Source organism: Rhipicephalus sanguineus, chromosome 2 (genome assembly GCF_013339695.2).
Source record: "Rhipicephalus sanguineus isolate Rsan-2018 chromosome 2, BIME_Rsan_1.4, whole genome shotgun sequence".
Classification (NCBI taxonomy): Eukaryota; Metazoa; Arthropoda; class Arachnida; order Ixodida; family Ixodidae; genus Rhipicephalus; species Rhipicephalus sanguineus.
This window is the reverse complement of record NC_051177.1, coordinates 197,074,318-197,102,169: the sequence shown is the minus strand read 5'-3', so window position 1 is coordinate 197,102,169 and position 27,852 is coordinate 197,074,318. Positions and strand designations below refer to the sequence as shown.

The 27,852-nt window shown below is 45.7% G+C and overlaps 1 protein-coding gene across 1 annotated transcript in view; it reads left to right on the top strand.

Annotated features, from left to right (window-relative positions):
- The first annotated feature begins 13,502 nt into the window (after positions 1-13,502).
- LOC119383969 (putative exonuclease GOR) overlaps positions 13,503-27,852 on the top strand; it is a 28,836-nt gene continuing 14,486 nt past the window's right edge. Inside the window, exons 1-2 of the mRNA XM_037652253.2 lie at positions 13,503-13,634; positions 22,926-22,999. Of these exons, the coding sequence (XP_037508181.2) occupies positions 13,631-13,634; positions 22,926-22,999 (78 nt within the window). The 5' untranslated portion in view covers positions 13,503-13,630. The remainder of the gene's footprint in view (positions 13,635-22,925; positions 23,000-27,852) is intronic.

The following is a 27,852-nucleotide window of genomic DNA, read 5'->3' as shown; positions in this document are numbered from 1 at the left end:
CATTCTCGGGCGTTGAAATAAACATAAAGCGGGTTATGATATGAAACTTCTACATAAGGATATAAGGAAATAATTGCGTTAGTGTGGCCACAGTTGACATGACAGAGAAAGTTGGCTACATAGGGCAGGCTTAGCGATAACACGCATGCGCAGAAAACGCTTGCGTCGTGCTTTATAGGGCGATGCCTACTGAACAGGAATGTGAATTTGCGCATTCAATTTCTTTGTCCTGTCAACCGCGACCCGTTTTTAGATGCAAACATACAATGAATGAAGTTACACGGTGGTCACGTTGCACGCATTTCTTGCAGTAAAAATGTTTCGCTGCCACAAGCTCACGATAAAGCCCATTTGATGCTTAGTTTCAATTTAACACTCAGTGGTTCTATACCTTTTACATAAGAAGCAGCGCACTCGGCCCCCGTGGCTTCCACATCGGTGGCCAAGCAGACGCCTCCGGCAGTCAGGGTGGTCTCTAAAGCAATATGAAAAGCTCAAAATGTTGAGCCCGTCCGGCAATGGTCACGAGATTTTAACATTTTCGGCACCCGAGAGCCATTAAGAAAATGGGGATGAAAATGTTAAATTGCGTCCGGAAATGACGAATGAGGTGTCAGTTATGGGCACGATATCGAATCATCTCAAACGTGTACACCTAGGATACATCATTTCATCATGCAAACCAGTGGTAAGCAATTACGCGTCGACCTATACCTGAAACATCATTAGAACAACTTAAGCAAATTGTACTTTAATTATACCGTTAATTATTACGGAAGACCATGTATCTTAATTATCAGAAGCCAAACACGGCGCCCTAAGACTTTCCTGCAGGCCATTGACTACATTATAATTCTGCCCCTTTGGACTATGAAGCGGTTGAATATTACCTGCCCTTTGATGGTCCAAGGGGGAAAGTACCATTCCATGATATTAGCCCTATGGCCGTTTTTAACGTTTTATACAGCAGTATTACTAAAACAAGTGACAAGGAGTTGTATGACTTGCATTATCCGCTGCCAAAAATCCCCCGCTGGAATACTGCGCTGACGTGCTATGTAGTGAAGGCGAGGCAAACTTCCTACAAGGTTGTGGTTGTTCGGTTAGAAAATTTTTTACTCGCTTAAAACAAGAACTACTCTTTTCAAACTTTGTGTATCTCATACCAATAAAACATACTACACAACGATGTATAAGCCATATTTTTACTTGGACCGCTACATTGCGAAAATGAAGCCGCAATATGAGTCAAAATGCAATTTTTACCAAATATGACACAATATTGTGGCACTGTTTCTGCTTCATTCGCTCCCGCAGTACTTTTATCATTTATTATAGGAACCTATAAAGCCTGCGATGGGAATATATTACTCCCGAAAAAATATGTGCTTTTTCTAAGCTCTAAATATGCAGCATTTTGCAATTTTTCGTCGAGGCCAAAAATAGTGAAAGTTCAAACAAAAATGAATAAACTACTATGGTCATGAAATATCAGCGCCTTGAGTAAAGGAAAAAATGGTTTCGGAGTAACTGCTCAAACCAGTAATTTTATGCAAATTATTTAGCGCGACACAGTTTCACTTCCCTGCCCAAAGTTCGAAGCGCCCTCTATGCAACATAAAATTTTTTTCTCGAAATATAGCGCCTCAATAACTACTTCTTATATTCACATATACTAGCGCGATCTTTTTCAGCATGATCGGAGATGGTCGAAAATTTACTTGGTACACTTGATATGGAATGACCCAATAATAATAATAATAATAATAATAATAATAATAATAATAATAATAATAATAATAATAATAATAATAATAATAATAATCATTTATTTAACGTGCCCAGGAACAACCGTGAGGTCTTTGTGCAGGCGCACGCAAAAAAAAACAATAAAAATCAACAATACAATACAGACAGTCTTCAGAAATAAAAAGAGCAAAAACACGTAGACAAGGAGAAATGAACACAAAAGCGGAGGAGTAAAATAAGACAATATGAGAAATATTGAAGGAAAATAAAAAATTAGATTGCACATATACAACTATGCGGAAAGACGGAGAAGGGAAGACTTTGTACATTGTGCCATACTATGTCAAGACAGTGCAAAGCTCGGATAAAAACAATGATTGTGGACTATGAAAAACGTCAAGATCAAGAAAATTAATATTATAAAGACTTTGTATTCTGTGAACGGTAGAGTGTTGGAAGAAGCAGGCGGGTACATGAAACGGTCTGTTCTCTCTGGTTAACTTACGCGGAATTCGAAAGTTAACACAATTGAGAAGTACAGGGCAGGATATGATACCGTGGACTAGCTTGTAGAGAAATAAGAGATCAGAACGATCTCGTCGGCAGTGAAGTGATGGCAGTGATAATGATTCAGCAGTATTTGAACGAGATCCAGAGTCATTTTTAGCAAAGCGATGGTTATATATGCTGAGGAATTTTTTCTGGACTCGTTCAATGGTGTTACCGCTGGATTGAGCAATGCCATTCCATATCACGGACGCATACTCAAGTTGCGGAAGACATATTGCCGTGTACAATTTGTGTAGGGCCATGGGAGACCTGAATTCTCGAGATATTCTGCAAACACATCCGAGAGAACGAAGGCCCCGCATAGCAGCACGCTTAACGTGAGAAGAAAAGTTTAACGCGCTGTCAACAACAACACCAAGATCACTGATTTCATAAACCTTGCATAACGGCACAGAATTGACAAAGTATTGAAATGACACGCTAGATGTTTTGCGAGTGATAGACATGAATTTTGTCTTTGAGGTATTTAGAGAAAGGTTATTGCCGTTGCACCATTCGGAAAAAGAACACAAATCTGACTGCAGCAAGCGACAGTCGTTAACTGAATGAATTTCCTTAAATATCTTGATGTCGTCGGCATACAAGAGGAAAGAAGAATTACGAATGGCAAAAGAAACATCATTAACGTAAATAATAATAATAATAATAATAATAATAATAATAATAATAATAATAATAATAATAATAATAATAATAATAATAATAATAATAATAATAATAATAATAATAATAATAATAATAATAATAATAATATAATGATGATAGAGACGCAAGGGCGGCTGCAGGCTGAGCGGGAGAGGGCTGGCGGAGCAATCCAACCTTGCAAGTCACACGGATATCTCCGCATGGCGGCGCCAAGGTTGTCCTCGCCCCCAATATCTCAACCATGGGAATGCGACGTACCGGTGATACAAAACAGAAGGAAAAGTAGAAGGCTTTCAGCAAAGGCTGTTGAAGTATTTCTTGATTGTGGAATGAAAGGTCTCTCGGTCAACATGTAAAGCCGACATGGAGCACTGTAGTACATATCGGGAGCATTCCAACATTGCCAAAATTTAATGCCAAACAGGGGTTACGATGATCGCTGGATGGGCCTTCCGTTGGGCCATTCCGGACCAAGACATACGCTGGAAACAGACTCCATGCTGATGCCATTTGAAAACAGTCATAGGGAAGGCCCGAACCAATGGCGTAGCCAGGGTAGTGGTTTGAGTGTCCCCCCCCCCCTTCCCCTTCTACGAAAAGTTTTTAAATGAGCCACTGAGCGTAACTCTCGCTTATGCGTCGCTTAGGCAACTCCCAAACGAGATTCTGCGTGGATGCTTTGTTTTGGTTTCATCTATAGGATTTTATCAGGCTTCAGTTTCTGATTACTGCATGTTCTTGTGCTCGCTTTGCAGAAACCCACTTCTACGAGCTGTTGCAGGTGTACCGGATGACCCCAGAACAGCTTGCAAAGTACAACTACCCGCACCCACATCCGACGGATCCGGACCGCGCAGTATTTTTTGGAGATGCCGGCCGTCACTACTCGACGTCCAATGGTGAGCCACTGTGGCTGTGCCCACTTTGTTGTGCAGATGTTTATCGGAGAAACTGCCATCTCTTTCTTTTTCATTAAAGCTACGAGAAACAAATTAGTGTTCGGTGATTGCATGAAACTTCATCTGGTCCAGAAATATAGCTTAGTTGCACTGCACAGTCATATTGTGCTTATTATGCTAGCGTGTAAACACTACTAAGCCAAACATAACTGGCGTCGTTCAATTCAACTACTTTAATGAAGCTACTTGTTAACGTTACGTGCTAGATAATTATGAAGGTGCTGTCTACCAATAAAACTGCAACTTGGGCGGGTTGGTATCTGTTCATACTTCACTGTAACAGCGCGCCACAGCAAAACAACCGGACTGAAAGGCGAAGAATGACACACACAAACCATCTTCGCGAAGCCTTGGAACCGTGACAACCGCCCAAAGCACTCACACCGGATCCACTGCTGTGTTGCTGCAGACAGGCCGTATATGGGCAGAGTCCGCAAACCGACCGCTTCTCGTTCGAGTGCATTTGGACAGCGGTAGCCTGGGGTGCTATGCAGGATGGTCCGTGTTTGGCGAAACTCGGAAGCTTTACGCGCTCTGGCGACACCCCCTTTTGAACGAGCTAACAGTACGAAAAGGTCAAATTCATCCATCAGCGCACGCTGCGTTCCATTGGTTACGATGGAACGTGGCGTCACGTCAAGGGCGGTCGACAAAGTTGGGTGGTGTCTGCAAACCAGACATCTTCTGGGTGTGTCCAGATAAGATCGAACGCGAGTTCCCGGTCACCATTCCAGATTTTGATGAAATTTACTGTAGGTCTAGGCATTAGACCCGGAACAATGGTTTCGAAGTTGGTTTTGCAAAACAAAATTTCGTTCGCCCGAAAAAGAATAATGGCCGCAAAAAAAAAAAAAAAAACTTTTCCGTCAATTTCGCGATTTCTGAATTTTGAGGACACCTAGGGAAACAACGGTGCACTTCTTGGTCACAATATTTATTGCCTTCAGAAAAGTGAAATACAATCTTATGAGTGTATTATTTCCCTTGCTTGTCGAAGCACCTGTGAAGAAAAATCACAAACATGGCAAATTGCACAAAATACCTGTATTTTGCGAATTTATTGCTGCAAACAAGTTAAAGTGAGGATAATAAAAATATGTAAAAATAACATATCAACTTTGATATTTGCGCTTTCATAATTCCGATTCTGAAGCAGGGTAAGGACCCATCCTCAGTTTCCAGTTACAGGCCAATAGCCCTAACAAGTTGTCTGTGCAAGGTTTTTGAAAAAATGATAAATCGGCGACTCCTACATTTCCTCGAAGCCAGCAACTCACTTGACCCATACCAGTGCGGTTTTCGAGAGGGTAGATCTACCTCTGACCATCTTGTACGTATCGAGGCCCAAATTCGCGACGCATTTGTCCACAAGCAATTCTTCCTTTCGGTGTTCCTCGATATGGAAAAGGCTTACGACACCACATGGCGCTTTGGAATATTAAGAGACCTATCCCACTTAGGTGTACGAGGTAGGATGCTGACTATAATTGAAAGCTACCTGTCCAATCGAACATTCCGTGTTAGAGTAGGCAACGTCTTGTCCCGAACATTTGTCCAAGAAACAGGAGTGCCGCAAGGTGGCGTACTGAGTTGTACACTTTTTATTATCAAAATGAACTCCTTGCGTCTGTGCATCCCGCGTAACATGTTTTATTGCACATATGTCGATGACGTGCAAATCGGATTTAAATCTTGCAATCTTACAATGTGCGAGCGGCAGGTTCAACTTGGTTTGAACAAGGTAACTAAATGGGCAGACGAGAACGGGTTCAGCCTCAACCCGCAAAAAAGCACTTGCGTCTTATTCTCAAGAAAGAGAGGCCTCCATCCTGACCCGGACATTGACCTGCACGGCGAGCGGCTACCTGTCAAAACGGAGCATAAATTCCTTGGTGTAATTTTAGACGCGAAACTTACCTTCATATCACACATAAAATATATAAAGAACAAGTGCATAAAAACCATGAACATTCTAAAGGTATTGTCACGCACTACGTGGGGTAGTGACAAGAAGTGCCTGTTGAATCTCTATAAAAGCCTCATACGCACGCGTCTAGATTATGGGGCGATAATTTATCAGTGTGCGACACCAAGCGCGTTGAAGATGCTTGACTCTGTCCACCACTCGGGCATTCGTCTTTCTACGGGTGCTTTTCGCACCAGCCCCGTGGAAAGCCTCTACGTCGAATCAAACGAGTGGTCGCTCCACCTGCAGCGATCTTACATGTCCTTTTTATATTATCTCAAAGTGAACGCAGACAAGGAACACCCCTCACACCCCACAATTAATGATTTATCTAGTTCTGCCCTTTTTGACCACCGTCCTTCGGTGAGACAGCCCTACTCGCTTCGCGTGAGGGGCTCAGCTGAAGAAACGGGTGTGCCACTTTTCGAACACTGTCTAATGGCTCCCGCTCCACAGCTACCGCCGTGGCGGTGGCAACGTATAGATTGCGATGTATCTTTCGTGGAAGTAACGAAACACGCTCCTATTGCCCATATCCGTACATACTTCCTCGAACTACAGCACAAATACACTTGTCCAGAGTTCTTTACAGACGCCTCAAAGTCCAATACTTCTGTGTCTTACGCAGCCGTTGGTCCATCCTTTTCCCACTCTGGCATTCTGCACCCCAATTCAAGTATCTTCACAGCAGAAGCTTACGCGATACTTGTAGCCGTTAAACACATTAAGGAATTAAAATTAATACGTGCAGTCATATACACGGATTCTCTGAGCGTCGTAAAAGCATTGAAAACTTTGAAAAAACATAAAAACCCTGTCCTTGTGTCGCTTTACTCCCTTTTATGCACGCTACACACACTCAAACAACATGTTGTAGTATGCTGGGTGCCAGGGCACCGCGAGATCGGGGGAAATGTTTTGGCGGACCAACTAGCTGCCTCTGCCCACGACAACGTTGCCACCAATACATCAAATACTGTCCCTGCACTAGACCTTAAACCCTTCGTAAAGCAAAAGCTCAGGGCTTATTGGCAGCGCTCGTGGGACACACAAACTCAAAACAAGCTACATGTTATTAAGCCGAATCTTGGAATTTGGCCACCAGTATCCAAGTCACGGCACACACAAGTAACACTTACGAGGCTACAAATAGGACACACCCACAGTACACATGCATACCTCTTGTCCGGTGGTGATCCACCTGTGTGTGATAGATGCGTTGAGCCACTCACCGTACTACACATTTTAATACAATGCAAGGAATTAGATGCTATAAGAAGAAAACATTTTCCGTTTCCCTACAGACATCAAATACCATTGCATCCATCCATGTTCATAGGTAGGGAACCGCTTTTTAAATACGAATCATTGTTCGCGTTTTTAAGGGATGTAAATAGTTTTCACGTCATCTTCTCTGGCAACCCGTAGCACGACCTCTGAGAAGAGGTTGATGCTGCGGTGACCACATTAAAACAGCACCTGCCTCGCGGCCCTTGGACACAAGGGCTGTTGCGGAGGCATTCGTGCTCTGGCCATTTCTGTATAGCCCCATTATCACGACCCCTTGTCATTCATTCTCACTGCATATATCACGTCACTCTCATAATTTTAATACCTATATGTTTTACCCGCCCTAGGGCGTGGAATTTTAGGCCCCTATACAGCCGCGTAACAACATCATAGCTCACATCCCTTTCAGAGCATTGTTATCTTTTTTTACATTTTTCATGGCGCTCTTTGGCCAAGCATGGCCCTTGCGCCATTAAATCCCACATATCATCATCATTGATATTTGCGCTCTCTCTTAAAATAGCTACTGTGGTTTTAGTGCGCTCTGCTTCACTCGATAGTTGGGCTGAAACGTAAGTGATTTGCCAAAAACGCCGAAGTCAGAAAATAGTTTTCTCAAAAAGGCCATTTTTCATTTTTTTTAAATCCCTCTGATTAAAGTCAAGGCCGTCATCCACCATTATGCACAAATGAACGTTGCATTATTTTGGTTGCTAACAAGCTATAATTCGTCAACTGTAACCAAGTCAGCCGAGCGGCCGCGCCGTTCGTTTTGTGCTAAAAATCGGATATAAGTCGTTCAAAATAATTGTACGCGACATAATCGCAAAGCAGCAGCTCCACACCAACAAATGCGCGGCCAGGTGTCATGGTTCAGCAAGTGTTGTCTTGGGATCATCCGCTTGACAAACCCGCAGCAGCGGCCGCTCGATGCTGCAAGCGCTCACATTACATGAGTGCCGCTTCAACTGCGGATGAGCGCCGCTTGCGCGCCAAACTACGCTCGGAGGACGAACGAGAGAAGGAATGCATCACTGTGAAAACTTTCACTCTTTGTAGAATCAGGATAGAACACACACGCAGTACACACGCACACCTTTTGCTCGGTGGTGACCTACCCATGTGTGAGAGAGGCGGCGCGCCACTCACTACTCCACATCCTCCCTCAATCCACCCATCTTCATGCCATCAGAGCAAAGCATTTTCCGTCATACCGCCGGCATCTCCCACTCCATCCTTTAGCGTTGATAGGCAGCGAACCTGTTTTTAAATATGATTCACTCCTCCGTTTCCTCAAAGATGTATACTACATAGCTTTAATGTTGTATTCCCAGACAGCCGCAGCACGGCTTCTCAACACAGACCGCTGCTGCGGTAGTTCCCTCAAAGAAAAGCACATGCATCCAGCCCTTTGGACACAAAGGACTTGAGGAGGCACAAGTTCTCTTCACTCCTACGACAGCGCCATAATTTCATTGTGTGTATATATCTGTTCACACATTTTTCGTCACCCTCATGATTTTAATACATATATGTTTTACCCGCCTTTAGCACGCGCAATCTTAAGGCCCTTATACAGCCACTTACCATAATCATTGTTCACATCTTTTTGTCCCATGACCTTGCGCTCTTTGGCCATTAATTGGACCTTGCGCCATAAAACATCACATATCATCATGCTCTTGCCGAGGAGCTGTGCTCACGCTGCAACGCCAGTGAGCGGCACGATTCATCTATGAACTTAATCGCACAGACTATGCATACACACACACGAATAACTAAGGGTTATATCATCACGTGGCTACGATGTCTCGCATTCGATTTCAGCGCGCTCACGATGTACTACTCACAGCCATGAAGCAAGCGCCCCTGGTGGCATTTGCGGTGAGAAATGTTACTATTTACTTGTTTGTGGAGACATTGTTTCTACCTATTCGTTACTGCAGAAAAAATGTCCAGACGTGTAATGTAAGTAGCACTAACTTGTCCATTATTTGTCTGTAATATTTGAGAGAAGCGAAACGAGCTGCACGAGAGTGCTGCGTGTGCACCCTTGTTGCCTTCGAGAGTGGAAATTTCCATGCTGCCGGTGAACTAAAGAACTTGCCCGAGAGAGGACAAACGCCCACGAACACGCCTTTGGGAGGCGCGATGTTCAGTAGGCAAAAAGATAACGCGACAATTACGCTGGCGTCGCTCCACTGTTAAAATGTTGACTAAGTGGCGGCGATGACGCGTTCGCACGCGGTGTGCCTTTTAAAGGGCCCCTCACCAGGTTTGACAATTTTGAGCGAACGAGCGCAATGCATACACTGGGCGTTCACGATCACGTCTGCCAAAATTTGCAACGCTACGCGCCGCGGAAATGGGTCAAATTTCAAGGTGAACGCTGCTTGCCCTTCCTCTCGCGGGCGCGCGCTTTAGAGAATGAGGGGATGACGTACATGAGAAAATGGCCCTACATAGATGGTAGTGCTGTGACGTCGCTCTTCTACGTAGACGACTGTGCTCTGACGTCGCCAACAGTAGCACGTGACACTGCGATAATTATTTGACACAACATGTGTAGTTTGTGTAATTTGTTGCTTGAATAGATTAATAAAACTTGAGAGAAATAATGAGACACGCAAAGGGAATGTGTGCGTCTTTTTCATTTTTTTTTTCGTGAATTGCAGCGAGATGCGGGGCTAATGTGCCTCCCTTTCCTGTGCGTTCGTGTCCCCGCGGTTAGCGCATCGAGCAGACGCCAGCCCTGGAAACGAAAGGAATGTTCTGGCGCGTTCGATCACTCATTGTGCTCATTTATTCTACCGCGTCCAAGTAAACGTTAATGCGGCACTGGCTCATGATACCACCACTCTCGTGTCCGTACAAATGTCTCAACTTTCATGCCCGTCCCGCAAAAACAGGCAGTACACCACAGAGAACGCCGACAAAACGCCCACGGCCGCTACATAAAAAAAAAAAAAAAGGTAGCGGCCGTGCAACGCCGCTCGCGTGCTCGGACCACGGTGTAAGATATATACTCTTTAGGTGAGGACACTCGCGAGACGCGATCGACCAGATAAAGTAACAACGCCGAGAGCCCGTCGGACCGCTGACGGCAGCGGATACCTGCCGGCGGGAAGATGCAACTTCAACACAAAAACGCGTTCCCGTAGCAACTGGCGCTTCGCGGGAAATCTGAATTTCCTAGTCAGCGAACGCGGCTGCGGCACGCCAGCAACTCAAGTTAGAAACGCATACCGCGTTTTTCACCAGCGAAAAACAAGACATGCAGCGGACGCCGGCGTTGCCGCCGACTGCGTCGGTTGCTATAGCAACGGTGCAGAAAGCATTTTCTCTCTTTAGGTTGCGTCTTCCCGCCGCTAGATACCCGCTGCGGTCACCGGACCAACAGACGCGCGCCGTTGTTACTTTATCTGGTCGAACGCGCTCTGCATGCAAGCCGAGGAGTGTCCACACCTAAAGAGTATATATCTTACACCGTGGCTCGGACTGGCTCGGGCACGTCATGCGCAAGTGACCATGCATGCGCATGACGTGTTCATGCGTATGTGTCAAGTGAAGAGGGCAGGGAAGGGATTTGGCTTGCTAAGGCTACACGCATAGAGTTTCCCACTGATCTCCACTAGGAGGAGCTGGATGGCGCATCGAGCACGCGGGCGTGAAGCCACCGGAAGCCGCCGTTTTTGTCCCGGAAGAGAGCTTTTCTCTTCTTTTTTTAAAAAAATACTTGCCTGTAGCGCAGTAAACTGTACGAATCGACCGGAAAAGTCGTCAGGGAAGACAATTCACGCGTAAGTACCTCAAAGTTGCATTACTTTTTACGCGTTTTGTACGTTGCAGCACTCCGCCGTATTCGGACGGTGTCGGCACGGCGTCTGTCATCTTTCGTGTAGCGTTCGTCGGCGTCTAAAGTGAGGCGTAATCACAGAGTTTGAAAAAATAAAAAATAAAAACGATCATAACAACAGCTGCTACCCGAGAATATTTGAATTGCGTGACTGAGACGCACAGAAGACGCCGGCTTCCGGGACAAACAGGGCACCTTCCGGTGGCTTCACAAGCGCCCGCCTCGCAGAGCGGGGATGCGCCGTCCAGCCTTTTTAATGGAGGTCAGTGGAGTTTCCTACAATACTTACTAGAGGGAACTCTGGCGCTAGTGTCTATGGGAGCCGCAACGCATGACGCTTCAGCCAGCATGGGAATGATGGGTAGTACACAAATTTGTCTAAACTTCGTACTTTCGGCTCCGTTTGGCTCCGCGTCGGCTGCATCCGCTTTGTCGAAAAACAAAGTTCAGCAAAAGTCAGCAGTTTCACTTCGCCACTTTAACTTCATTAGGCTCAGCAATTCAAACCTGGTCACGAAGTTCACAACGGTCCATTCTTTTATCCGAAACGAACGCCAAAACACAGCAATAAACAAAGCCACAAGTACCCACAAGTACGTTTGAAGCCGCAAGCACGAAGACTAGGCAAATTTGTGTACTACCCATCATTCCCATGGTAGCTGAACGATCGCAGCGCCAGAGTCCCCTCTAGTTAATTTTAGGAAACTCTATGGCTACACGGGGCGAGTGGCAAGGGTTTGAAACTCGCCTCCTCGCATCATGGTTTCGCGCCGCTACAAATTATTGTTTTTCTCAGCTCGCAATGAACCGATTTTAAAAATTCTTGCGGCATACGGCTCTTCATTCGGCACACAACTTCCAGCGTCTAACTAAAATTTGCTATGTGGCCTGGTGAGGGGCCCTTTAAAACCGTCCGCAAATACCGCACATGCGTTTGTGACGTCATGCTCGTTCTTGAAGCCGTTTTTGTCAACGCTGCTATCACGCGATCAGCACTGTCTTCCTGTCATGACCGCCGTAGTGCGAGCTCGGAGCAAAGTCGTGTTCCCGAGAAGCTCGGGCCATCCTGAAATAGCACACCTGCTGACGTTCTTGCAGCCAGAACTCTGCGCGAGCTACGACGTAGCTGATCTTGTCGTTGTAATCCTAGTGCAGTTTCGACTTCGTGGTCAAGACTGTCTTCATCCGTGACTGCAAAAATGACGTCAAATGTTGGTAATGCTGATTCCTTGTCCTTAAGATAGTACAGTTGCACGCTAACTTCATAAAAGTAGGGATTCCTTTGCTGTAGCCAGTCCGTTAACTGTGTTAGGGCTCGCATGACGCCAGCCCTGAGTGCACCACGCTTCTTGTGCAGCTGGTCCGAGTTCACCATGGCCGTGACATGAAGGTGTCTCTCGAGGTGCAGCACCGGGTTTCGGCACTAACAAATGTTGCGAAATGACTGGTTCCTCAGACGTGAAAGAGAGACGTCCATTTACTGCCAGTACTACAGGCGAACTGACGCACCACCCACGTGCCCGTTCCCATGTGCCCTCCACGCCACCTCAATTTTCTCTTCTTAGGTGCCATGACGTGCCATGAGGTGCCACTGCGATGTAGTGCATCCTCGAAGCTAGCAACGAACGGATGCGTCCCGGCACACCACAACCTGCACATCCTGCACATAATTTATTTGCGGCGCCACGTCCTTATCTGAATTGAACAAACCTATGATATACCCGCCACGGTGGTCTAGTGGAAGTCGCGGGATCGAATCCAGGCCGCGGCGGCCGCATTTTCGATGGAGGCGAAAATGCTAGAGGCCCGTGTACTTAGATTTAGGTGCACGTTAAAGAACCCCAGGTGGTCAAAATTTCCGGAGACCTCCACTACGGCGTCTCTCATAAACATATCGTGGTTTTGGGACGTTAAACCCCAACAATTATTATTATTATTAAACCTATGATATGCTCAGCGAGAAGGAGAGTGAATGAATGTAGAATATGCAGGGAGGTTGAGCTTGTTTAGTTTGCTAGCTTGCGCGTGAGTAGAATGTGGATAATTATGCGAATTAGATCGATCCCCTTATTTAAAAGCGGGAGTATCTTTAGAAATTACGCTCATTCGGCAGGTGATGCACCTGGCATCAGTGTTCTGCGGGCAGCTTATTGTGGCCGCCTATATCTCTGAGGCCATGCCGAGGAGCCTCGCCTTCAGGAAGCGGTAGTCAAAGCGCCCCTCCGTCCTGCAGAAATGTTTTGCAAGTTTTTCGGGACGAGTCCACTCGCACTTCAAGCTTGTGTTTGCTTACACTGCCCATTGCCTCAGCGCTCTCTGAAGCTAGGCTTCTAACAGCGCCTAAAATTGTGTTCGTTGGACTTCTCAACTATGGCACGTGATTATACCGTGTCAACACAGGGGTTGTTTCTTAACGCTTTTGCGGCGTGTATACTTGGTAGTGGCGTGACTAATTAAAGAGCTTCTTGTGTGTTCCTATGCGCAGACCCAGTGCTGCAGTGCAACCGATGCCCTAAAACTTTTTCGCTGACAGAAGAAGGCGCTTACTTGAACCCGGAGGAGTGCGTCTACCACCGAGGTCGCCTTCGATATGATATGGGTGAGTGGTGTTGAAATTCACCGTGGTTGCACGAGTACTCTTTTGCAGAACTTATGAGAGCCTTAACAATTACGCCTAAACGTACGATGACGTATGTATAAACAAGTGACGCGTATAACCTGTAGTTCAGATTTTGACTGCCGCGACTGTGCTGGCCGCTCTTGTCGTTTGGTGCGTCGTTTGTCTTGTTCGGCCTTAGGTAGGAAGCTGGGCGAGTTAAAAAGGACGCACACTTACCAATCAGCGCGGAAAACGGAATACACACAGGTAGAAGGAACACACACTGGGGGCTGTCTAACCAGTGAAATTTTAAGGCGAAAGCTTTAAATGCCTCCTCAAACGCGAAATTTGACCGTCGACGTCCTGTGGCGTCGGGGACGAGTGATGCAAAAAAAAAATCATGTGATGACGTCACATGATGCCGTCATCACGTGACATCGTAGCTTGGTCAAAAGTGAGCAGGTCATGGAGGCAATGCAAAATCAGGTAAGGTGCCTCCGATCCTGGAGGCTATGCAAAACCACGCCAGGTGCGGAAAGCTTTCGGAGGGTGGCGGGGCAGCATCAATACGTCGACTGAGAAGATGGCTTTCGCCTTCGTGTATAAGGGACACTGTGAGCTTTTTTAAAGTTTAAAACACCCCAAAAAAGAAAAAGAACTGCGTGCACAGGACTGTGGATCACACGGAAAAAGTCATTCAGCATGTGCATTTCAGAATCTCGCAAAACGATATGTGGCTTCGATGCGCAATCGTCGCCCAACGTTTTTATATGGAAGGTTTATGCGACTTCACAAGCCTTTTTGCTTAAGGTGGTAGGCCACTCAAAAATTTTTTTTACGAGAGCCGGCACTGAAATAACTTTTTCTTAAAAACAAGCATGTCTAATTTAACTTACCCAGCCATTTATAGTGCAAAATATTGATTATTACTTTTGGTAGGTGATCTTTGTCAAAATTTGCCTTAAACGTGGTAGTCACTGCCAGCCGTGATAAGTGACTAATGGGTGGCTTAATTCAGTAAAGCTTTGACATTTGTGTAACTAAAGGTTGGAGCTATGCAATGAACTACACTAAACAATATGCAGCGAATATCAAGGAAGTAATGTTAAAAAAACAAAAAAGACGGGGAAAAAGAGCCAATTTAGACTGAACGTGTTTGCAAAATTAGCTGTCAACTTAAAAATATTCCATCAATTTCTTTTATTCTAGTTGACTGCACAGATATATATGTTGTAAACTATTATACAAAATTTCAGTTCGAAGTACACATGAGAAAAAAAAGTGACAGTTCCGCCGCAAGGGTGAAGCAATGAATGCGATAGCAAGAAACTAATGCTATACGAAGTGAGGCTCGCCAATGGATACTCTCTTTGAACAGCGCTCCTGTTGCAAAGGCGGCCGAAGCAGCGAAGGAAACTAGCGTGCTTCAAGTGTCGAGCTGTGACACTTGATAGTTCGCGCTCATCTTCTGTTTGTTCGTTTAGTGGCGTCCCTTGAGCTCGAGTGACTTTCGTACGCTCCGTAACATGAGCGCGGACATCACGGTGAAAGCTCCAAACATCCCTCTTCCCCTCACCACGAGAAAACCGCGCGAGCAGACAGAGGAAGGGCATGGTTTTTCCTGCGCAAATATAAGCGAGCGAGCTCGCCGACGACTTTTAAATGCGCCCGTCGCGCTCCTCGCGCTATCTCGCTGGTAACGAAGAAACGCTTATAAGTGCCTGCCGTCTCTGAGTCTTGCCAGCGGCAAAGGGTGTGTATATAACGCTGGCCGTTAGCTCCCTGAAGGATCTGCGCTTTCTGGCGTAGTGGTTAGCGCCACGTGCTGCGGAACGACGACAGATCGCTGGTTCGATTCCGCGCTTCGAAAGCATTTTTCTGAATTATTTTTCTTTGGGACTTTATATATATATATATATATATATAATCTAATATACGGTGCATGACGGAGGCGACGGCAAAATCCAGCCGAGGCTGTCCATAAAAGTTATGAGAGTTGGCCTCACATGACTTGAAACAAATTCTTATTTTGAGAAAAACGCAAAGATTTCAGAGCTTGCAAGAGGTGTGCCTACCCCCAGTGGCCATTTTTAGAGATTTAAAAAGAATTAGAAACACAAAGTTTTATTTAATGACATCCTCTTATGTAACAGTCATAATAAAATTTATAAAGTATTTTGAAAATCAATAATATACACACTTTCGAAAAAAAACAACAATGTGGTTTCGGCTTCGCTATACGAGCATCTGGTATGGAAAACTTGCTGTAACTTGCAAACTAATGATGATAGGAGGATAATTCTTTTGCAACATATTTTTTATTGTTTGGGCGTGCACAAAAAACAAAAAAAAAACTAAAAATCGGCTTCGTGAAAAGAATTCGACTTTTGAAGGTGGCCTACCACCTTAACGATGTCAATGCTTTCGAAGAAAAGATTGCACCCGCATGCTTTGCAATGAACTGAAAGATGAGAGATTTGCGGCACCTTCGGGTTTTGGGGAACGCGGTACCAGCGAATGCAAAGAAACACGTATACAAGAAGGCGTTACACAAGGACGAACGCTGGGGTTTTTCCTCGTGCGTTCTTTTTCGAGCGCTTTTATTAAATTTCAATTGCTAGACAGCGGTCGTCCTGAGTCCTTTCGGCCTGGGCCTTCGTTTTGCGCTCTAATTAAAGCGGGACATAAATAAAACGAGTTTTAGCCATTCTACTTCATGAAGGTTGATGACCCGCGGAGCTGACTGGCGCACTCCCTCTCTGCTGTCGCTGACGCTCTTCTTAAGCGCGGTGTACCTTGGGTGTTCTCACAATGTGCGGTCGACCCATACTTGCCACGCGCGACCGCCTCAGCGCAGCGCCTAGACTCGACTGACGTGGCGAAAACAACGGAAGGCGTACCGCTCCAATGAAGCTTTGTGATCGACACTTCCTGTTGCATTGCCTTCGAGATCGGCGCACCTCACTTGCATTTCCTTGGTGATCAGCGCGCATTTGATGATCCATGTAAATTAGGGTGTCATAATAAGACAATATGTATCGTAATTAAGTTTAATAAGAGGTACAAGATGAAGGTGATACAGGCCTACGCGCCTACATCCAGCCATCATGATCAAATGATTGAACGCTTCTACGAAGACGTAGAATCAGCAACGAGTAAGGTAAACACACAGTATACTGTGCTGATGGGCGACTTTAATGCAAAGGTGGGCAAGAAGCAGGTTGGAGATCATGCAGTTGGGGAATATGGCATCGGCTCTAGAAATGCCAGAGGGGCGTTACTAGTAGAGTTTGCAGAACGCAATAATTTACGCATCTTGAATACCTTCTACAGAAAACTGGCTACTCGTAAGTGGACGTGGAGGAGTCCTAATGGCGAAACTAAAAATGAAATAGACTTCATAATGTGCGGCCACCCGGGCATTGTACAGGATGTGGAAGTAGTTAACAAGATCCGATGCAGTGACCATAGAATGGTAAGATCTAGAATTCAACTAGACGTGAGGAAGGAACGGAAGAAACTGATACGCAAGAAGCCGATTAATGAACTAGCTCTGAGAGGGAAAGTACAGGAATTCAGAGTTTCACTTCAGAATAGGTACGCGGCTTTAACCGAGGAAACCGACCTTAGCGTTGACGCAATAAATGATAATCTGACTAGTATCATTAAGGAGTGTGCAGTGGAAGTCGGGGGTACAGTCGTTAGACAGGACACTGGTAAGCTATCCCAAGAGACGAAAAACCTCATTAAGAAACGTCAAGCTATGAAAGCCTGAAATGCAACAGACAAAATAGAGCTGGCGGAGCTTTCGAAGTTAATCAATAGGCGTAAAGTAGCCGACATAAGAAAGTATAATATGGAGAGAATTGAGCATGCTCTAAAGAACGGAAGAAGCCTCAAAGCTACGAAGACAAAACTGTGCATAGGCAAAAATAAGATGTATGCATTAAGGGACAAGGAAGGCAAGGTCACAAACAATATGGATAGAATAGTTGAGGTAGCGGAAGAGTTCTACAGAGATCTGTACAGCAGCCGAGGCAGTCAGGATGATAACGTAAGAAGGAGTAATAGCGCAGAGGAATCTGACATCCCACCAGTACTGACAGGAGAAGTAAAGAAAGCCCTAAAGGGAATGCAAAGAGGCAAAGCAGCTGGTGAGGATCAGGTAACATCAGACCTGTTGAAAGACGGTGGAGAGATTGTTAGAGAAACTGGCCACCCTGTATACGAAGTGCCTCTCGACGGGGAGGATACCAGAATCTTGGAAGAATGCCATCATCATCTTGATCCATAAGAAAGGGGACGTCAAGGACCTGAAAAATTACAGGCCCATAAGCTTACTGTCCGTTGTCTACAAGCTATTTACAAAAGTAATTGCTAACAGAATTAATACGACATTAGAGTTCAATCAACCAAGGGACCAGGCAGGATTTCGTACAGGATTGTCAACAATAGACCATATTCATACTATCAATCAGGTGATAGAGAAATGCGCAGAATACAACCAACCCCTATACATAGCCTTCATAGATTACGAGAAGGCATTTGATTCGGTGGAGACATCAGCAGTCATGCAGGCACTGCGGAATCAAGGCATCGACGAAGCCTATATAAACATAGTGGAAGAAATCTACAGCGGATCCACAGCCACTATAGTCCTCCATAAAGAAAGCGACAGAATCCCAGTAAAGAAGGGCGTACGGCAGGGAGACACGATCTCTCCAATGTTATTCACCGCGTGTTTGCAGGAGGTTTTCAGGGCCCTAGATTGGGAAGAGTTAGGGATAAGAGTTAATGGAGAGTATCTCAGTAACCTGCGATTCGCTGATGACATTGCATTGATGAGTAACGCGGGAGACGAATTGCAGCTCATGATTACTGAACTGGATACGGAAAGTAGAAGAGTAGGTCTGAAATTTAATATGCATAAAACTAAAGTAATGTGGAACAATCTTGGCAGAGAACAGCGCTTTGCGATAGGTGGCGAGACACTGGAACTTGTAAAGGAGTACGTCTACTTAGGACAGGTAGTAACCGCAGAGCCGAACCATGAGAGTGAAATAACTAGAAGAATAAGGATGGGTTGGGGCTCATTCGGCAAGCATTATCAAATCATGAATGGCAATCTACCACTATCCCTCAAGAGGAAGGTATATAACAGCTGCATCTTACCGGTACTTACCTACGGAGCAGAAACCTGGAGACTTACAAAGAGGGTTCAACTTAAATTGAGGACGACGCAGCGAGCGATGGAAAGGACAATGATAGGTGTAACCTTAAGAGACAGGAAGAGAGCAGAGTGGGTCAGGGAACAAACGAGGGTTAAGGACATCTTAGTTGAAATCAAGAAGTGGATATGGGCCGGGCACGTAGCACGTCGGCAGGATAACCGATGGTCATTAAGGGTAACTGACTGGATTCCAAGAGATGGCAAACGCGTGAGGGGGAGACAGAAAATTAGGTGGGTAGATGAGATTAAGAAGTTTGCAGGTACAACGTGGCAGCAGAAAGCACAGGACCGGGTTGATTGGCGAAACATGGGAGAGGCCTTTGCCCTGCAGTGGGCGTAGACAGGCTGATGATGATGATGATGAATAAGACACGTAGTTACGTAACCAAGTAAAGCTATGATGAAATGATGTCAGAAATATTGATGGCCAGTGACGACATGGTGACGTCATTAGGTGACGTCAACGCTCGTTCACTGAAGGTCGTTAAGGGACGCGGACGGACGCCGCAAAATCGACCATGGTGTGCCATTTACAGGTCCGCTATAGAAGATTATTGTTTAACAATTCTTTGGGCTGCTCTTTTGTTAAGTCACCACAACAATGACTTCCTTCGTCGGCGGGCATTTCGTGCGTAGCGTCGCCATGAAGCCGAGCTGAGAGGGTTATTTACACCCACGTGTGGTCGTGCGTAGCTCAGCCGTGTTAAGAGAAAGGGGGATTGCCTGTCTCTGTCTGTGAGGTTCACGTCCCGGCAGACTTGATGCCTGTAGGTAGCATGCGAGGGTTTATTGGAGAGCTTCCGGCTCGTGGAAATATCACGTGCGACGTGACGCCAGCTGGCAAAAAAGATGTTTCATACTGGCCGCCATGCCTATAAGAGGGCGCTGGCACTCCCAGCATTACACGCAGAAATACGCAACAAAGTGTTGGGTATTTGCCCGCCGTCGTAGATCAAATACAGAGCGTCGGACACGTAATTTGAAGGTCGTGGGTTCGAGTCTCACTGATGGCGAAGGCGCTTTAACGCGATCGCGTTAAATAGCTCCTTTCGCAGAGAATCTGGTGTCGGCGTCGTTGGTTGTGAGCGAAAAATCGGCGTTGTCCGTGACCGGAAAAGATGCAAATAAAATAATAAAAATCTTCGGTTGGAGTGGGAATAGAACCCAGGCCTTCTGCGTGGCAAATAGGTGTTCTACCAAAGAGCCACGCCATTGCTTGAAGCTGTTTCGAAAAAAAAAAAAGAACACTAGATGAATGTGATGTAGCGGCAGGGGTCTCCTTAACGAATGCAATATTGTTTGGCAGAAGCTTAGAATCGCGCCAGGCGTCAAGCATGCGAATTGCGCAACGGGGCGTAAACGTCGGCAAAATATGGAGAGCTCTCAGACTCACTCATGAAATATATTTTGCCCTCAGGACTCACTCGGACTCACAACTCACCAAAGCTTTCCTCAACCGGACTCACTCGGACTCAGACTCACAAAAAGTTTTCTCGACCGTATTCACTCGGACTCAAACTCACCAAAATATTACTCACTTGGACTCTCTGAAACTCGACTCACGGCTCGATCTGAGTCTGAGTGAGTCGACTCATGAGTGAGTTTGCCGACCTATGCGAGTGGGTATTTAAAAGTTTTAAAGGCCTACCTAACACAAAGCGCTCATACGTATTTAATCACCATCAGCTCAAAAGCATCAACAAAGTAGCAGCTGCGTAGGTTCGCGTGTTGCCTTACGGACGCGTAGTGTGCCCTTCGCTGATTCGCAAAAGGAAGAATTATGGCGTAGTGGGCACTTCGCAACTGCACTTGCAGTAGGCATTCTAGGATAGCTTGAAACGGCCAATGTTACGCTCACAGACGTTCGTTTCCTTGGGGCATCCGCCGAGAACCGAAGCGAGGCTAGCAATTGAGAAGGCGGTGCGCACGGGGCCCGACTACGCTATCGCGTTCAGCTCTTGTAGGCGAATCTCAAGCGTCCTCCAAGTTCTTTTAACCACTTTGATTCATTTTCACTCATATCATGACATTCATATTCCGCATTGCAGTTAAAAACTACAAGTAATATCTCTTACGCTTTCCTTGGCTGTTTGTTGTTGGTTGTTTGTTGGCTTCATTACTTTGTGCTTCCACACAGTATTTGAAAGTGAATGTGAATACTGGGAATAGTAATTTATTCTGCCATAAATGACATCGCGTGTGCAACATTATTTCATAAGTAATCTGTTGCATGAGCCCTTCATAAGAGCCCTTCTTAGGGCGTCTTAGGAAGCTGAGTGCTGAAATCGGAATACCACTATGTGAACACCGCCTGATGGCACCAGCAAAGCTGCGGCCGCCGTGGCAGTCGAAGCTCGTGCACTGCGACACATTATTTGTTGACACGTTCGAAAGCAGTTCCTCTGAGCGAATACACTTGCCCAGAGTTTTACACAGATGCATCGGGCCGAGATTGAAGACAGGCAGCGTCGTGATAATCTTCTGTTTTCTGGTGTATCTGATTCCAATTCTGCGTAGCGGTGCGATACCGAAGGAGCGCTTGTTCATGCGCGGTGAAGCTAGTTGAATTCGGCTGTAGCGGTACTGTCTGCTTAACGTGCTCATAGGCTTGGTAGACACTGTGAAAGCAAATGCAGGCCAGCCATTGTTGAGTTTTCATCTTTTAAAACGAGGCAGTGAATATACGTTTTTTTTTTTTCTAGAGGAGCAAGCTAAGTAAGCATATATAACTGAAAGCGATCGATGGTTACTTTTCTTCGCGTAAAACGCAAAGGCAAAGGGAGCACAATTCCGCGAATTCACGATAATGTACAACAGTGGAATAGAAATCATGTCTGTTGTCAGCACGCATGTTACAAGGTTGTAATTCACAAACATAAGTTACAAGCAAAGCAATTTCTTTCAATGCTACTTTTGTTGCTGAACATTCTCAGTCAACTCTCAAATATGTACATCGAGTTTGATTTGGTGAACGTCCTTCTCGAGAAAGCCTTAAAGCTGAACACTTTGACAGATTTGCCTGTCTGGTTGGGTTTTTAATTAATACTTTCAAAGGGCTCCAACCAAAATATGGGTTTATTTCTCGACGATTCGGAATCAGCTCGATTCCTTCTTCAGGGGGAGTGAGAGCGGAGGTGCAACTTTTAACTCAGGAACCAGCTGGAGAGGAGGAGGGACGGCGCGTCTTCTTTGTGGGTGTACGCAGACGTATGCACTGCTGAATACTGTTATCATGGCTGCTGATATAGTTTCCTCAAAATTGAAAACTTTGAGTCTGTCAGGCCAGCGCACAACTTCAGTGCCTTTCACATCAAATGCGTCTTTGAGCTCACCGTCTCTCTGCAAATCAGCCAGCTTGAACTGGTACATATTCCCACCTTAACAGGATTCTGAAAGAATCGGATGTTACTCTAATGTTTTTGAAAACCAGAGAACCCAACTTGGAATTCCCTCTTTAAATACCGTAATATTTGGCAGTTTTTCTCTGGGAGTCGGTGTGCTCGTATCTCCCACAATTTTTTTTTGTTGCAGCTAGGGAAATAAGAAAAGTTACTCACTAGCCTGCTGTTGGAAAATGTTGAGATTCAGCTCAAAAGCCTTAACGTCTACGAGCATGTCTCCCTTTTCCTTGGATGATCTTTCTCCCCCCCCCCCCTTTTTTTTTTGGACCTGTGCAAAGAAATGAAGACGTTATCTGGCTGAGTGTGGAGATGGAGTACAATGCGAGTTGGAAGCGATCTTCCTCTGTTCCTATTTTTGAGATTAAAACTGCCATGCCGGCCTTCAGCTAAAAAGTGACAAGGGGGCTGGCTCTCGTCCATACACATTGCGAACAGACGAGGACCGAGCGGATAATAATAGACTCGGCTATGATACTCAGCCCTCAGTTGCCAAATGAACAAAATTACCTTCTAAATGAACAAAATTACCTTCTAAAAGCAGATGAAGATGCTGTGTGCCTTTACCTCAAGTTTCCGTATCCGCGATGCTGCTGATGCTGCACGGCAGTTGATGCTGCACGGATGGCATAATTTCATGTTTCATTGCGTTTTCCCATGCAGCATCGGGAAAACCTTTGTATTACTACACCTGCTGCAGAGGCATGGAAACATTGGAAGGATGCTGCGTTTCCCAGGTGAGAAGCAGCGGCTCCCCTATTCCCTAATCCACCAGTGTGAAGACTGCATGCTGCCTAGTCGATGCAATTCGTCTGCATGGATGCGTCTGTTGGCGCATCTGTTGCAGAGCGTTATGTTACTCCTGCAGACGACGGAACCAATGTCGCAGAGGTAGAGTGACGGGCTCGTTGTAAAGCGACTGGTTGCTAACATTAACGTTCCCAGTTGAAAATGTCAACAGAACTTGCCACCCGGGCAACAGAAATTGCTGTCGCTACAACCAGATTTCTTTGTAGTTATAACAGATTCCTGCTGAGGCGACAGGCATTTCTGTTGTGCCACAGACAGTTTTTGTAGTGACAACGGAAGTGCATTCTGTCGCGTGGGTTATAACAACCGGGAGCTGGAGTACTACAACAAAGGTTTGTAGTACCACAGAAAAATGTGTTGTCACCACAGGCACCGTGTGGTCATAACACAATATCCCTGAAATAACGCGAAACGTTTGTTGCAGCACTACAGAAGCATGTTCACACAACAGACCTATGACAGAGCATCACGACTGACGACAGCGTAACAACATGCTCTGTTCAAAGTACAAGACATCACAATTTTCTGTCGTCGTATTCTGTTGTATTTTTCAACTGGGTTAGTTGAAATGCGACCGATGTGAAGTTGCTCGCCTTTTCGCAGTTCCGCTACAAGATCGCAAAGTTGCTCGACCGATAAGCAGCGATGGATATGGACGTCATAGATACCCTGAAGTAAATGCGTGCGCGAAAAAAGGCCCATTCACAAGAAAGAGTACCCTCTCTAGTGAACGTGTCTTTTTTAACACGAAAGTGTTTTATGCCGGGGTCCACCAAGACTTTCATGACGTATTTCCGTCACGGAAGTACGTCAGGCTCGCATGCACGCAAGAGTCTCCACCACCCCATTCCCCTCTCCTAGTTTTGCCGGATCGTTCAACAAAGTTGTTCACACACACACACACACACACAGAAAAATGAACGCCATCAGATGGCAAAGAAAAAACTAAGAAAAAGTTCCGCTGACAGGAGTCGAACCCACGACCTCTCGGTCCACGGCGGTTACTGACGGGCATTTAGCCCACTGAGCTACCGCTATAAACATAACGGAGGCTACATGAACGCGCCTTTTATCTTTCACGCTTTCCTCTCACAGTGCTCTTGGATGGATAGATTGATGAATGGACGGATGCTATGAGCGTCATCTTTATAACGAGGCGGTGACATGTGTGCCACCAGGCTCGGGAAAAAAAAAAGACTTCGTTGTTTCCGCAATTAGCTCCAGTATGGTGGCTGCGGCAACGCGCCGTTGCTACGGCCGTCCCGTTCGGCGCGTTTCCAATAGAAGTGTAATTTAATCAATGATTTAGCACACCCCGAGGTGGCGGCTTTAGCCCAAGCCTCGCTGATAGCATCCATCCATATCGAAAAATAGCTCTCCGACGCTCGTCCTGGCTGTCGCACCGCGTTCCCCGCTCGCCCTGTGAGAATTAACGGCCAGGCTGAAGGGAAGACACGACGCTCGTCGCGTTTCTCTTCGCGTTTCACGACGCTTTGAAGGAGTGCATATTGGCCGCGAGATCGAGCGGAGTCGCCGCCTAGCGGCTTCTGGCTGAATCGCGCCTAGTGTGGATTACTCCGTGCGTCGTCTGCTAGCCCCGTTGTTTTTGCACGTGCGCGTACGTCATGCAGATCCTCAAAAGGCGGTTTGTTCCGTTGCGTTAGTGCAACTTTAACCGCTCGTACGTATGCCTAACACGATGTAAAGATGCATTTGGCCTTGATCTGCTGTACATGTACTGTAATAAGACCAGAGAGTGCACTTGTCGAGAGTGCTGTTTGTGGTCATCGTACCCTCCGTTCACGAGGGTCATATCCGTGTAGGTGCCGCTCTGTGGTTTAAGCGCATTGCAAAGTGCACTTGGCGTTGCCCTAAAGATGAGAAGTATTAAATCTCATGGAAATATAGCCTTTGAGCGGCACGGTGGTAAAAAAAAGGCTCGCATGTACTTGAACGTTGTGGTTAGGTGTTGTTTATACGTTACGCGATGAGCTTTAGTTGTGTACGGTCCTGGTCTCACTAGAGACAAATATATCTTGACAACTTCAGCAGAAAATGAAATGACCGCGCAAGGGTTAAAACTTGTGGCAAATTTATACAAAAACACCCGTGTATTAGATTAAGGTGCATGGTTCAAAATTAATCCAAACGCGTTTTAGTCGTAGTAATTTCGGAAGCCACATCTTTTTTTCTTTACATTATCTTGGCGTTTGTGTTGCGTTGTTTAGATGACAGAAGGCAGCGGACATGTCGTATGAAAAAGCACTAGGCGTCAACGTCGTGAAAGTAATCAATCGAAGAAATTTCCGCGTCAGTTACCTTTGTGTACTGTTATGGAATAAAAACAAGCGGTGCTATAGCGCTCTGCCAAACAACAATAGACATTGTACACGCAGCTATTTCAACTATCGTGCAGGAATACGGGCTTTCTTTTTGTTGAGGGGCATCCAAATGAACAAGAAGTATATAGTTAATTCTATCGCGCAATACAGCAGTGCGTAGTAGGTGGAACACAAGCTAAACATGTACAAATAAAACAACAAGAAAACGTCACCCATTGCGAAAACACCGACTGTCGCCGAAGGCGAGCAACCCTTTCGTTGGCAGAATGCGCTTCTCTCACAAGTAATTGTAACGTTCGGCGCGCTTCGTGCATTAATTCGGGAATGAAGAGCGCACATATTACCACAAAGCTGCAGTCAACGCATTTTGTTTGCCGGAAATCGGGTCACATCGCTCACAACGAAGCGCTGTTGTGCAAGTTTGTATACGCGCCGACAACCGCCTATCCACACTAGCGCGGAGACTGTGCGCGGAGACTGAGCGCGGACCTGTCGCCCGATCTCGCGCCGAATAGAGTATCTATGGAGGAGAAACATGCGAGTATCAGTGCTTAATATGTGCTTGTTGATGCCATATTTGCGCGGGATTCACCATATTCGGTGTCCAGGTATATCTTGACAACTTCAGCTGCCGCAAGGATTAAATCATGATCATGGGCGTTAGTCGTCGGTACGGAGATGTGCCACTAGGCGTCAACGTATGTGCGTCCACATCAAGCGGTGCTATATCTGCCAAACAACAATAGACATTGTACAAGCTCTAATATACCAATGCACTAAAAACAATCAACTACTTGTGTGACTACACGTTTCATTTTAGTCTTATACCGATTCCTATGACGGAGGGATCAGCCTTTACGCACCCTTTTACTTCAAACTATGCAGAACACACTAGGCTATCAACGATTTCTCCAGATGCCATATGTGCATATGTGGCGTGTTTTTTTTAAAAAAAGCCAAGTGCATTTTAACTGAAACTAAGAAAAACGGACTTTTTTTTTTGCTACTGAAAATATGATCGGGCCTCCACCAACAATTTTTTGCCAGTGTGTTCCTGTCCCCTAAATACCTCAAATCTATATTGCGGCTAAAATCTATTAGCCCACTATCGTCGGTATTCAGCAGTAAACTTTGTATTTGGCTGTTATAGATTGGAACATTTCATTTGGGCTTGAATTAGCTAGTAAGAAAAGACTAAAACGATTCGAATGTACGGTATACAGTGAAACCTCGGTGATACGAATCTCACGGGACCACCAAAAATATTCGTATAATCGGAAATTCGTATCACCTGAAAGCATGGAAACTTTGCATGCGACAAGAGAAAGCTGGCGTACATTTTCATTTATTGTTTGTCACGGTTGCGGCAACGTCAGGAAGAATCCTGAATGATTGTCAGTTAAGTTTTTAGGTATCGGCAATCATACCAGCACTCGTAAATATACGGCCCGTACGAGCGCTCTTAATTAATGAACCAGGTGCGTTGTGATCCGCGACACTCGGAGGCCGTGACGCGTCTCTGAAGATTTATTTTGACCGTAAGAAAAGTGTTTCTCTTACACCGTGGTTCTGACGATTTGGCGGTGTGGCGCGCATGCCCACGCTTGCATTTTCGCGCTCGCACGTGCTTGGCACGTCTTCGGCGACAGCGCGGACAGCACCTCTTCGAACCTGGGTGGTAGCGAACGTTCGTATCAAACGTCGCTGGGTGAAAATTTGTTCGCAACAACCGTACTCCATTACATTGAGGCCAATGGGCCTTGGCCGGGACCAACGAAATATTCGTATCACCCCGAAATTCGTATGAGCTGTCATCGTATCACCGAGGTTTCACTATAGCAATATTTTGCGATGACTAGACTTGTAGAGCGAGTGGTCCTTCTTGGCAAATGGCGCACTATTCTGGACTGTCGGCGGCGTTTTCTTGTTCTTGGCATCTATTGAAGGCCTTGAAAAGTGCTCCAGCTCTTCTTCTGAGCTCGTTCTATGCCGTGCCGTTTCGAATCACTTCTTCAAGGAATAGAACGGTGCTCAATGTCTTCCTTTCATATGTATTTTATTTCAAATGTACTGTCTTGGAGAACAGGACAAAGAGGGATACTGTAGCGCTAAACTCGAAAAGAAACGGTAAGAGGCAAAAAAAAAAAAAACTAAATTCGGCCTCTTACTCTTTATATTGGAGTCTTGCCCTACAACATCATGTCCTTCAGTAAGTGCCAACTCGCCCTAGAAAAACTAATTGTGGAACGAGAACTTGATAGCAAAAGCAGCTAGGACACAAATGAAACAGATTGGATAAGACCACGTTGCTTGTTACAGTCACGATTGTTGGCGCAGAGCTCGTTTAATGAATGTGGCTCAGTTTGATTGAAACAGGTGCAGGATCTGGCTCATTTTTACTAGAAACAGCGTTGATGAGTTCACGTTACAATCATGAA